This window comes from Macaca nemestrina, chromosome 14 (genome assembly GCF_043159975.1).
Source record: "Macaca nemestrina isolate mMacNem1 chromosome 14, mMacNem.hap1, whole genome shotgun sequence".
NCBI lineage: Eukaryota > Metazoa > Chordata > Mammalia > Primates > Cercopithecidae > Macaca > Macaca nemestrina.
In genome coordinates, this window is record NC_092138.1 from 48,488,354 (window position 1) to 48,502,557 (window position 14,204).

General features: G+C 38.7%; 1 protein-coding gene across 4 annotated transcripts in view; it reads left to right on the top strand.

The window, feature by feature from the left end:
• LOC105489066 (ADAMTS like 1) overlaps window positions 1-14,204 on the top strand; it is a 950,014-nt gene that overhangs the window by 738,409 nt on the left and 197,401 nt on the right. For all 4 annotated transcript variants that reach the window (XM_011753701.3, XM_011753699.3, XM_011753700.3 and 1 more), the window contains one exon: window positions 1,013-1,097. In XM_011753701.3, coding sequence (XP_011752003.2) covers window positions 1,013-1,097 — 85 coding nt within the window. The remainder of the gene's footprint in view (window positions 1-1,012; window positions 1,098-14,204) is intronic.

A 14,204-nucleotide genomic window follows, 5' to 3' on the forward strand; every position in this document is an offset into this window, starting at 1 on the left:
TAACTTAAAATAGTCAATTATTTATTAGCTTTATCTTCACCAAGCCACTTCACAGAAAGAAAAGCAGTTTGCAGTTAACTATCAAGAATCAATCTGGATTTTCACAACTAAGGAGTGAGCCTGGCTCTCTAAACATCATTAAAATACCAGATAATTCTATGGTGCATATATGTATAGACATATTTCTTTCATCCTTGCAATTATATGTTATAAAATGGTGATAGAGCGTCATTGGCTCATACTATAAAGGCAAATATCCCCATAAATGACCCTAATAAATATGCTAGAATGGGAATCTTGGCAGTTACTTCTGTAGGAGCAGTTATAACCTCCCTCTTCATTTTTCTCCTCCCCAATTTTTTCCCAGGAAGTAACTAGAAGTTCGTTTTGAATTGTTTGGCCAGAGATAGATAAATAGGCGAAATAAGTCAAATTATGTGTTATGAGCCCTCATTTGCACATATTCCAGTTGTCAGTGAGCCTTGGGGTAGTATCGAATGAGTCAGATATCTAAACCAATGGTTTGTGAATTTCAGAGTGACAGAATTTGTTTTTGGCAATGTGACATAGATCACACTTAGCTAAAAGGCAAAAAAAAAAAAAAAGTTAGAATTTATGAAAGTATCACAATATAATTGATTGTACTTTGTTTTCCAAGGTACATGCTGCTCTACCTTTTCAAGAGGAAATGGTGAAAAGACACTTCGATGATTCTTTATATGCATATTGAGCTAGTGCTCCTACACTTACAACTTTCATAATAAAAGGATTTTCCTTTGCTATTAATCATTATAAAGAGGAAACTTGTACACAAACTAGTATTATTAAACATTTTAAAATTCGATTTTATTTTTCTAGATATAACCATCATCAGAGGCAGCAATTTACCTAAAAACTTATTATTCGTGTTTGTCAACATAGTAACTTCTTGGTGACGAGAATAAGGAATTTTCCTAAAATCCCAGATGGGTTCTAACCTCTTCTCTTGTATGTGCACTCACTGAATTCTCAGAGAAACTTCCAGTCGAGGCCAAGTTGCCATGGTTCAAACAAGCTCAAGAACTAGAAGAAGGAGCTGCTGTGTCAGAGGAGCCCTCGTAAGTTTTAAAAGCACAAATTGTTCTACATTTGAAACTGATTTGTTTAAAGAAAGCAGTGTATCACTGGTTGTAGCTTTCATGGGTTCTGAACTAAGTGTAATCATCTCACCAAAGGTGAAAGGAGGCTTTTTGGCTCTCAATTAAAGATTGATTAGTTTCAAAAAGTGTTTATCAAAACTGATGATTACATTGTAAATACTTCTGTTTTGCCTAAAGTAAGTAAATGAAGGTGTAGTGCTTACCCTCTTCTCCAAAATCGGACCTCCTCTCTTGGCAAGGGGCCAAAGGTGAGAAGGCCCAGGCTGCAGCTGATGATATAACATAGATTTGATGGGAAAGTCTGAGCTGCTTTTCACACTCTCCCAGTTTTGCAATACAGTTGCTTACAAAAATTAAAGAGCAAGTAAAGTATACCTGAGAGGCAAAGGAAGTTCATTAACTTTTCTTTTCTCTTTCTTTCTGGGATTGATATTAGGGGTGGACCTAGTTCTTTGCCCTACTTGATTATGTCCCATGTGTGCTCAATTTTATCAAGGCCATGGAATCTGTAAAACCGTGAGGCACAGATTTGCCAGATGCTTTGGAAGAGGAAACAAAGAGAGACAAAAGTAGATTAAGTGGTTGATTGATTGGCTGATAAGTTTATGTATTGATTTCATTAGAAAACACTGATAGGCATAGCTGCTACATCACTTTACAAATGAGGAGATACAATTGATTGAACAATGTCATCAATGACCCAAGAAATTTCTCAGGTTGAAAATTTTTCTAGATTAACTGATTTAATGTAAGTTCTAAGCTCTGTGCTATTCACTGGCACTTAAGATATGTCACCTACCCTCCAAGAGTTAATAGTACAGCATGTAGGATACAAAATGATTTCCAAATTTTACTGGAGATATAAATTAACATTGCAACCTATTCAAATGCAATTTAGAATTTTCTCAGATTCATTCTATTTGAATCTAAATCTGATGTGGTTTGCCAGAACACAGTTGTGTACCTGAGTGCACAAGAAATCCAAAATATAGATTTGTACAATAACCAAAGGTGATTTCTAAAGAAATGGTATTCTGTCATTTGATTTCACACATAAAAAAGATGCACACATTAGGAAACACTTTTTTTCCCTATTTTTTCATTTTTGAGATAGGGCCTCACTCTGTCACCTAGGCAGGGGTGCAGTGGCATAGTCATAAGTCACTGCAGCTTCAACCTGCCATTCTCAATGAATTCTCCCACCTCAGCCTACTGAGTAGCTGGGACTACAGGCGCAGGCCACCACACCGGGCTAAGTTTAATTTTTTTTGTAGACAGTGGGTTTCTCCATGTTTCCCAGGCTGGTCTCAAACTCCTGACCTCAAGCAGTCCGCCTGCCTCAGCCTCCCAAAGTACTGGGATTGCAGGCGTGAGCCACCTCGCCTGGCCCAGGAAACACGTATTTTTACTTAAAAGGATAATTAAGCAAACATAAATTATTTCTGTAATGTAAAGTTACTACAGCAAACTTTTTGACTTCTTTGAGAAAAAACAACTAACCATTGCAGAACTTTGGAGGAAAGGAAGTGATTAAAGATCACGATGTAACCTTGAAATGAATATATGAAGGCTTACAATTTTTTACTTCTCCTCCACCAGTACCTGATTTGACAGGCCTTCTTGTTGCTGAGGAGTAAATAAGCAGTTCTTTTTAGGGGGGCATTAATAACTTCTTAATCCAGTAAGGTCCTATATAAGACACAGAAAGATGCTATATAATTAGAACTGGTGACTCCTTTTATATGCTATTGGGTTAAATCTGTTTGAAACCAGGTATGTATTATTTTACCTAAATAAACTCTTTTCCTCTTGTACACTGTATTTTGTCACTTGGACTAAAGTGTAATCCTATGTATAATCTTGCATTCTGGCTGATGGTAAATAATAATACAAAATTGAAAATAAATAGAAACATCTTACATCAGTAAACATCTTCCCATTATTAGATGCCTTTCAGATGAAAGCTAACAGTGGAGTTTAATGCATCCACAGAAGCATTACATAGGCCATCGTCAACCATGTTTTGTAATGAATGTTTTCTACTAAAGGTCTGATTAAGATGCATTACGTTTAACTTTAATCTTAATAAAGTCTCTAAAGTAGTTAAACATAGCTTTAGCCATTGAAAGTATAGCCATATATTAAACTATTAAGATCTACTCTTAGTGTAATGAAATTGCCATTTTGGCATGATTAATCTGAATTGGAGTAGATTGTAATTGGAGTGCTGGTGCAGGGTAAAGGAAATGTATACTATTGTGCTCAGAATAATAATTACTTTTATACCAAAATAAAATAAATGACAGCTGTAGAATAATGTAATGAAAGGTATATGGTTTCCACATTTTAATACACTTTTATGTGTTTAGTGCACTGCACCCTAAGAAAGATCCTAAGTGTCACATGTTTTTAAATCTATATTGATTTTGAATTTAAAAAACATAATGTTGCATGGCCTTAATTCCATCTTTTCTTAAACCACATAGACTGGTTTCTAAATGTATGTAACGACCTATAATTACTCTCTGAAGCATGATGAAAAAAAATGATCAACTGTCAGCAAGTCATTCCTTTCCCCCACCAAAGAGACTCATACTGCTTAAATTAAATGGTAATGTTTAGAAGCTGTGACTGTCACTTCTGAACTGCTACAGCGAGGCAAGAAGAGTGGTCCACAACTATTATCTCTTGCTTTGGCTCCAGCTAACATTGGAGAGTCCTGTAGTAAAGCAGTAATTATCATTTATTTCCCCATATGGAAAGTGAAAATATTATCACCAAGCTATCTCATTACATAATACAGAAAAATCACCAGATTAATGTCTTCAGCATATCAAGATACCCTTGTTCAATGTTAGATACTTTTAGTAACCCCAAAATGTTAGGAAAAGATTGGTTAGCACTCAGGCCAAACATATGTTGGGAAGTAACTGCTTTAAGATGTTTAGAAGAAAACAATGATAAAAGACTAAAAACTGAATTGCCAAGAAATAACATTTTATAGACCAGAAGAATGTACCAACAACCAACATTGTGGCTGCACTAAACACCATGCACAAGATACAAATCCAGATATCAGTTTCATAGAACCACTGAAATAAATATGGGGATTGGCTCACATGGTGGTGATATATAGATAGATTCATCATAGAAAGCTGAATCTTCAACTCAGAAATACTTCTATATGTTTATTTTTTTTCCCTCAACAACAGATTGGTTTGTTACGACACATTTGATTCATGTGGTGGAAAGGTAGGAGTATTGTGTGAATATATTTTCTTTTCTTTTTTTTTTTTTTGGAAATGTAGTCTCACTCTTGCCGCCCAGGCTGAAATGCAATGGCGTGATCTCGGCTCACTGCAATCTCCACCTCCTGGGTTCAAGCTATTCTCATGCCTCAGCCTCCTGCGTAGCTGGGATTACAGGTGCCCGCCACCGTGCCCAGCTAATTTTTGCATCTTTAGTAGAGACAGTGTTTCACCGTGTTGGCCAGACTGGTTTTGAACTCCTGACCTCAGGTGATCCACCCTCCTCAGCCTCCCAAAGTGCTGGAATTACAGGCATGAGCCACCACGCCCAGCTGAATATATTTTCTAGGTATGTACAACATGAGGAATTTAAGACCAGCCTGGGCAACATAGCAAGACTTCGTCTCTACCAAAATCAAAACACTTCGCCAGGCATGGTGGTGTGTGCCTATATTCGCAGCTACTCAGGAGTGTGAGGCTGAAGGGTTGCTTGAGCCTGGGAGGTGGAGGCTGCAGTGAGCTGAGATCATGCCACCAAACTCCAGCCTGAGCAATAGAGCATCTCAAAAAAATAAAAATAAAAATATATATATATATTTATATTTATGTGTGTGTGTATATGTATACATATACACGTGTATATGTATATATATACACGTGTATATATGTGTGTGTGTGTGTGTGTGTGTGAGAGAGAGAGAGAGAGAGAGAGAAAGAGAGAGAGAGAGAGAGAGAGACCGTGACTAAGAATGCCTAATCTCCTGGGAATACAGCCCAGCCGGTCTCAGCCTCATTTTACCCAGTGCCTATTTGAGATGGAGTCGCCCTGGTTCAAATGCCTCTGACCGTTGAGGTAGACTTCTACAATTCCTAAGACTCTGGGAGAGTCTGGGAGAGGGTAATAGCAGTGCCATTCTAGTAGTAGAAAAGGGGGGATGGGGAAAAGACTGATAAAATTATCTTCTGTTAAGGTTCAAACTATGTCATTTCAAATTTCCCTCCAGCTGTTGAGAGTGCTGTTAGATTTAGGATATATCATTTAAATGCCAGATTGAGCCCATCTGGTTGCTTTCGTGGAACAATATGTAGGAATAGCTTTCTAGGACTTTTTGGAAAGTCAAAAGTGTACCTTTATTAGGTGGGGAATTGGAACTGCAAAGTGGTAGTACAATTACATTTGTTAATCAAGTGAAAGTTAAAAAAATTACTGACAGGTTTTCCACCTCTTATTTTTATACTGTAGTTTTAGTCTTGGTTGAGATGTATGCATAAACATCACTATCGCCTGACACGCATCACCCAGGCAAGTACATAGTGTGACCCTTCCAATAGCTTCATTTCTTGAGGAAAAATGATACAATGATGATCCCTAGGACATTTAAAGAAATGTTGTTGGATAGGAAGTCATTCAGCTTACCTTAAAAAGCCTGTCTGACTTGGAACCAGAAGGAAATTGTTCATTTCCTTAACTCCTTCAGGCTGCTAACAGGCCACCTAATGCCCTAGAAAGTGTAATTTGCTAAGGGACTCATGTGAAAAAAAGAAAAAAAAAAAAAGGTATAGTCTGGATGCTTTAGATGCTCTTCCTGATCTCTGAAACAAGGCATCCCAGGTAGAGAAAGTGAGGACCAGTTGGCACTTAGGGAAGCCAAGTTCTTCCAGATATATTTCAGTTGCCAGTAGTTCTTCAATGGCTCAGAAGAACAATGGGATATGCCAGTTGCTTTGGACACGGTGTGGCCAACATAACCATTTTATCCAGGCATTCTCTTGTTAAATAGCTGGCATTCACCAGGTGGAGAGCGTTAATGATGCCATTTTTTCAAAGGTAAGATTGGGTAGTTCTTGTGCCTTGATCTTGCATTTTAAAAGATCTTGAGTTATCTTACTAGATTTTCAGTCAACGGCTTTGCATGGTTAGGAGACTATATTTGTGCTTCAACATAATAGTCAGGGCTTAAATGCATTGCCATAAATAACCCTGTTGTGAGCCATTACAAAAAAGAAGAAGAAGAGGAAGAAAAGTAAGTAAGCAGAAGGCAGCAGTAGTATCTGGATGCCAGATGGCATCAGCTTAGCAGTGGGGTTTATTGAATAAGAAGCAAAGGGAAATTCCTGTCATGCATCTATGTGAACAGAACCCACAAGGAATTAGATGCATATAGAAAAGCCAATAAGAGTCACCATGGTGATTCTGTAATCATTAAATGCCTTGTTTACCTTGTTGAAAATAGTATTTAAAGATATATTTAAGCATATGTTTTCATTAGTCCATATTTATACCCAATAAGTAGTCTAAGAATGTAGATGACTTAACTCAGTGGTTAAGAAGGTGAATTAATATTTTTTTAAGTGGCTAGAAATGTTAATTGTGTGACATGTGTTTTTATATCCCTCCTCAAAATGTAGTGAACACCAAACATCATTGATGGGTCCATATAGTGTTACTATTTATATTCTAAATATGAGATACCTGAATTATATTCTCTATGAATCTCAGGCTACAGAAAAGTAATGAGGAATATCTTGTTTATGTATAGAAACAGGTGAGATGATTCATGATTCTTAAGAAATCTAAGATCAAGAAATTTAAACACTTCACAGATTATTCAATCAACAAAAAGAATGTTCAAGCAGCAAAGAGTTGAGCATTAGAATTATAAGATAAAAAAGCACTTAATTTTGAAAACTGGCATATGGTAGAGCTAAAGCCTCACCCTGGCCAGGCAGCATCAACCCTTCCCCTACAATAGTCTTGACCTCTCTCATTTCCAACACCTTTCTTTCTGGCCTCCTCCCTATTATCTGCAGCAGCAAAGTGCTTAATATAATTTCTTGGGCTAATTCCGTATTCTAGATGACTTTAGAGAGCCACTAGACTTGCTACATTGTTCACACCTCCTAATGATGGAAGCTAAACTCACCTATAAATTGCTTGCCCTATGCCATTCTATGTACCAGGTGCAGGTATTGCGAAAATAACCATAGTCTTTGCCCTCAAGAAACCTTTAGTGCATTCTTATCACAAGAGCAATAGGATTGTGACCAAAGTGTTGAGTACTGGTTGTCTATCCACAGACTGAAGAAATGAGCTAGCTGTCTATAAGAAATGCAATTTGATGTTTGGGTATTATAGCATGAGAGGGTTACTGATTTAAAAAGGAGTTCAGGAGACTTATTTGTGGAATTTCCAAATTCTCTACCAGCATATATTAGAATTTCATCTGCCTCTAAGGTAAAATATCAAATAGTTAAGCTACTACATGGTAATGCATAAACATCAGAAATAAATGATAAAAGAATATAATATATACATTGAAAGGGTTTGAGGGGGATGTTGATGTGAACCGATGTTTGACAGATTATGATCAAACTGATTTGAATCTGGCTTTGATTCCAAAACTAGTACTTGGGGAAAGATATATGATGTTTTTACATAGCAAGTGATCAGATATTTTGTATCATTATGCGTACCTCAGATATTCCTACCTATATGTTAAAAACAGGCTATAGAAGTCACAGATAATTTCCTAAAGTTGATTTTTTTCAGATATATTAAGCTGCCAACTGTGTGAACTGGTGAGGGGTGAGTCTCAGTATTTGTATGCCCTAGCACAGATACAATCCTGCTGGAATCAGAGTAAAAAACAAGTTGATTTTTGATCATGCCTCCATGCAAGACAGCTCTGCACAGTGACAAAAAGTGTGGGCCCCAGAGACACAGAGCTTGTGTGTGAATCTTGACGTTGGGAGTCATTTAACCCCATATGCCTCCATTTATCACCTGTGAAGTGAGGATGATAATAATCTCTACCTCATAGGGTTCTTCTGAGGTTTAAGTTAATCTGTGTAAAGTACCCGGTATGCAGGAAGTGCTATGTGTATAAAGTGTTGTTATGATTAGGCCTTTTCTAGCATCATTCATTTTCCTAGAGAATATTTAAGGGAGTTAAGATGTCTAAGAACGATTTATTACAAATAGAGAAATTGAGGCAGCTGTTGTATCTGCCTCATACATCTTGTATCTAATGGCATTTGAGAGAGAACAACAATATTTAACTCAAAACTCAGCTAATGGGTTCCCAGCTCACACCACCTTACTGCCTTTCTTTGTCTACACTCCTGAGGGTCTTTGAAGACTCACTTATAAGCACCATACTTTTGAGTTAGCCCAGAGTTTAAGAGACAAATCTTTATTTCAATAAAAAGAGATTTATGAGGAATTACAAAAATGAGTAAGAAAAGTTCAGAAGCTGCCTGGGTGAAAAAGCAACCTCTCTCTCCTCTCAGTTAAATATACTTGATCTCCATACCCAGAGACAGCAGAATCAATAATAAACTCACGAGCAGATAGAGCCCTTTTGATGTAGTCATTAGAAAAGCCTTGATTGCAAACCAAGAAGTTCTAAATTTATCAGCCCCTCCCTCTGTCACCACAGTTGCTCATTCTGTAGCTACTTTCAGAAAGCTAAATCTGAATTGTTGCTTAGCAGAGCCCTAGAGAGTGACAAAGACAAATTAATGGGATCCTTGTGTGCCAAAATAAAGTATGCACCCTGTCACCACCAATATATGTTAAGTCCGTTAAGGTCACTTCTAATGAACTGAACTTTTCATTGGAAAGCTCAGCCAAACGTGTTGAATTAAGGGAAAGAAACCTTCACAAAATTACAAGATAAACTAATTTTGTTCCATGTAAAGAAGAAACGGTACGTGAAAAGTATTGGTTTCCAATATTTTAAATCTTTATCAAAGCCAGGGAAAATGATAGGCATTTAAACTACATTCCAATATTAAGCTGAGAACTAAAAATGCAGTGATAGCATTGTAAGCTGTGATGGCATCTGAGTCCCTGGGATGTGGCCTTTTAAGCAGACTATTTTCAAGGAAAAGCAAAGCAAATTTTCAAATCACATTCTGTTCATTTAGGTCAGAAAAGCAAAGAGAAAGAAAGATGATCTGAAACAAGTGTCATATCCTCACTTTTCATTTCTGAAAAGAATAATTTGGCTTTATTTGTATCTGCTACGTGTAGTGAGTAGTCTTTCTTCCTTTTTTCCCAAAATTGTATGGATGTTGGGTTTTAAAAAGTAGATAAAAAAGACAAAGCTCTACCTTGGGTTTCTCTAACCTAGAAACAGTTCCAAAGTGCTCCAGCGCTTCACTGTTGAGTAGCTGATGGTATGATAAGGCAGTGTTTGACCGGAGTCCTGTAAAAATTATTGAAGTCAGCGTCTGTCTCAAAGCTGCCCCTTAATATTTTATTCTTCAAAATGACATTTTATTGATATTTCACTGAAGTGTGATAGACACAGAATTTCAACTTACCTCAAGCTACATGACTACCTAACAACCCATCAAGATGAAATTCAGCAGGCATATACTGCCCAAGTATGGCTATAAGAAATATAAATGAATAAGCCCACAATAGCTGCTCAGTTTGGGTATAGTAACTCCAAGCTTTTCCTGCTGTAGGAGTTTCTTATGGTTTCTATAGCCATATGAAACTCCTTCAGTAGGAAGAGGTTTGTATTTCCTCATGCCAAATGCCTAGAACAGAAAAGTATGACTTAGTTTCTTAGAGTCTTTTGGCTGTTGCCTCTTTATCTAGCTTGGTTTCAGTCTTTGGCCCTAAGAATAAGCATAGTACCAAGTCAATCATAACAGTAACTCTTATCCTTCTGTTTATCAATCCATTTATTTCTTTGAAAAATTATTTATTGAGCTCCTATTATGTGAAGTTCTACCTTCATAGAGATTTGGTCAAGTGAGGGGGACAATTATTACATAAAGATTTGCATTGTGATTATCAAAGACTGGTAGCTGTTCTAAGAAAATGGAAAGATGCTCAAAGAGGTTAATAGGGGACCTATTAGGCCTGAGGGTCAGTGCATTAGTCTGTTCTCACATTGCTATAAAGAACTATCTGAGACTTGCCAATTTATAAGTAAAAGACATTTCATTGACTCACAGTTCCACAGGCTGTGCAGGAAGCATAGCTAGGGAGGTCTCAGGAAACTTATAATCATGGCAGAAGGAGAAGGGGAAGCAGGCACATCTTACATGGCTGGACAAGGAGGAAGAGGGCAAAGGAGGAAGTGCTACACAATTTTAAACAACCAGATCTCGTGAGAACTCACTCACCATCATGAGAACAGCAAGGGGGAAATCTCTCCCCATGATGCAATCACCTCCCCCAGGCCCCTCCTCCAACACTGGGGATTATAATTTCACAGGAGTTTTGGGCAAGGACATAAATCTAAACCATATTACCCTGCCCCTGGCCCCTCCCAAATCTCATGCCCTTCTCATATTGCAAAATACAACCATCCATTCTCAACAGTCTCCCAATTCTTAACTCACTTCAGCATTAACTCAAAAGTTCATAGTCCAAAGTCTCATCTGAGACAAGGCAAGTCCCTTCTTCCTACGAGCCTGTAAAATAAAAAACAAGTTAGTTACTTTCAAGATACAATGGAGGTACAGGCATTGGGTAAATATACCCATTCCAAAAGGGAGAAATTAGCCAAAACAAAGGGGCTACAGACCCCATGCAAGTCAGAAACCTAGCAGGGCAGTCATTAAATCTTAAAGCTCCAAAATGATCTCCTTTGGCTCCATGTCTCATATCCAGGCCACACTGATACAGCGGGTGGGCTCCAAAGGCCTTGGGCATCTCCACCCCTGTGAAGTTGAGTGCCTGCAGCTTTTCTAGGTTCATGGTGCAAGCTGTCAGTGGATCTACCATTCTGGGGTCTGGAGGATGATGGCCCTCTTCTCTCAGCTCCACTACGCAGTACCCAGTTGAGACTCTGTGTGGGGCCTCCAATCCCACATTTGCCCTGCATGCTGTTCTAGTAGAGGTTCTCCATGACGTCTCTGTTCCTGCAACAGACTTCTGCCTTGACTCCCAAGCATTTCCATACATCCCTCTGAAATCTAGGCAGAGGCTTCCAAGCTTAAACTCCTGCCCTCTGTGTACCCACAGCCTTAACACTATGTGGAAGCCTCCAAGGCTCATGTCTTGCACCTTCTGGAGCAGATGCCTGAGACATATCTGGCGCTCTTTAAGCCATGGCTGAAGCTGGAGCAGCTGGGACACAGGGAGCAGTGTCCCAAGGTTGTGCAGGGCAGTGGAGCCCTGGGCCTGGCCCATAAAACCATTCTTCCCTCTTAGGCCTCCAGGCCTGTGATAGGAGGGACTGGCACAGCTCTGAAATGCCTTTGAGGCATTCTCCCCATTGTCTTGGTTATTAACATTTGGGAAGGGCTGCTGTGAAGGTCTCTGAAATGCCTTCAAGGCATTTTCCCCATTGTGTTGGCTATTAAGATTTGGCTCCTTTTTACTTATGCCAATTTCTGCAGCTGGCTTGAATTCCTCTCCAGAAAATGGGTTTTTCTTTTCTACCACATAGGCTGCAAATTTTGTAAACTTTTATGGTCTGCTTCCCTTTTAAATATAAGTTCCAGTTTCAGGTTATCTCTTTGCTCATGCATGTGATTATATGCTGTTAGAAGCATCCAGGTCACATCTGAAACACTTTGCTGCTTAGAAATTTCTTCCACCAGATACCCTAAATTATCACTATCAAGTTCAAGGTTCAAGGTTCCACAGTGCCTGAGGTGCCTGAGACCACCTCAGCCTGGACTTCATTGTCCATATCACTAGCATTTTGATCAAGTCTCTAGGAAATTCAAAAGTTTCCCTGATCTTCCTGCCTTCTCAGACTCTTCCAACCTCTGCCAGTTACCCAGTTCCAAAGTCATTTCCACATTTTCAGGTATCTTTATAGCAATGCCCCACTTCTTTATACCTATTTTCTGTATTAGTCCATTCTCACATTGCTATAAAGGACTACCAGTGACTGGGTAATATTTCTTTAAAAAGAGGTTTAATTGATTCACAGTCCCACAGGTAGTACAGGAAGCATAGCTGGGGAGGCCGCAGGAAATTTACAATCATGATGGAAAATGAAGGGGAAGCAGGCACATCTTACATGGCCAGAGAAGGAGGAAGAGGACAAAGGTAGAGGTGATACACACTTTTAAACAACCAGATCTCTTGAGAGCTCACTATCATGAGAACAGCAAGGGGAAAATCCATTCCCATGTTCCAGTCACTTCCCACCAGGTCCCTCCTCCTATACTGGGGATTACAATTTGACAGGAGATTTGGACAGGGACACAAATCCAAATCATATCAGCCAGCAAAGCCCTCTTTGAGAAGGGACATATATACTGAGACCTGAAAGATGAGTGGGAGTTATTCCAAGCAAAGAGAAGGGAGGAGGGTGATCCAGGGTACAACCCACACATGCCAAAATCTTGAGTCAGGAAAGCATTGACCACATTAAAGGAAGTAAAAGAAGATTAGTGTGGCTGGAGAGAGTAGTAGCTGGAGGAAAATCGTGGGAGATGAAGTTGGAAAATGGCATAAGATAACCTTGGGAGAGAGTTTGTCTTTTTTACCTGGGGGCAGTAGGAGACAATTGAAAGCTTTACATTTTAAGATTTCCCTAGCTACGTCATTAAGAATAGGTCAGTAAGGAGTAACAGAGGAAGAAAATAGACCAGTGGCTATTGTGGTAATCCAGCAGAAAGACAGTATTAGCTTTAGTGATCATGGTATGCATGGCAGCCCATGGCAGGACAGTGAGGTGATGAAGAGCACCAACTGTGGAGCCAGCCTGCCAGGGTTCAAGTCCTGACAATACCATTTACTCAGCAGTGTGGCCTTAGAAATCATTGTGTTCCAATATTATCAACTAGAAATTGAGATGAAAGTAGTACTATTAAAATATAATTTTCAAAAGGGTACAATCATAAGTCTTATAAAAATATAAAATAATCACATGTCAAAAATGTTATTATTATTATTTTTTTTTTGAGATGGAGTCTCGCTTTGTCGCCAGGCCGGAGTGCAGTGGTATAATCTCAGCTCACTGCAACCTCCACCTCCTGGGTTCAAGTAATTCTCCTGCCTCAGCCTCCCAAGTGGCTGAGATTACAGGTGTGTACCACCACACCCAGCTAATTTTTGTATTTTTGTGTGTGTGTGTGTGGTAGAGATGAGGTTTCACCATGTTGGCCAGGATGGTCTTGATCTCTTGACCTTGTGATCTGCCCACTTTGGCCTCCCAAAGTGCTGGGATTACAGGTGTGAGCCTCCGTGCCCAGCTAAAAATTTTATTTAACTCACAAATTATTGAGGAAGCCAGTGTGATGTTAAAACTAGTTTAAATGAGAATTTGATTTAAAGTTTATATTTTCTACCAGACAAAACCACTTGCAATGCCATGACCAGAAAAATGCATATATTATTATGGACAAGAAACATCTGTATCATCACCAGCCCTCTACAGGGAAACTTCTATCTCTATGGAGTTGCAAACAGACTAACTAGCCAAAGACCTTCAAAGGCTCATAATTCCATAGAACAAGACCACCCCTGGAAATTTGCTAGAAAATGCCAGCATGTCATTGAAAAGACAACCAGTAATCTCTTTTGCCTATTTCAAAATGTTTCCAACAGTACCCATTTCCCAACAGTGTCATAATGAGTTGTATATGTAAAATGCATAAAGCATGTAAGTGTAATGTTAGCTTATTATTGCTATATTAAGGTGGTGGTAATGGAAATGGAGAAAAGTAAATGAGTTTGTATATATTTTCAAGGGAGAATTTATAGAATTTAGCAATCAGTTGGAAGTGAGATGTGAAAGAAATTGAGGGGTCAAGAATAACTCCTGATTTTTTACTTGAGCAATTGGGTAGCCAGTAAAATCCTTTGCCGTGCTGGAGAAGATTGGAAGAGGAT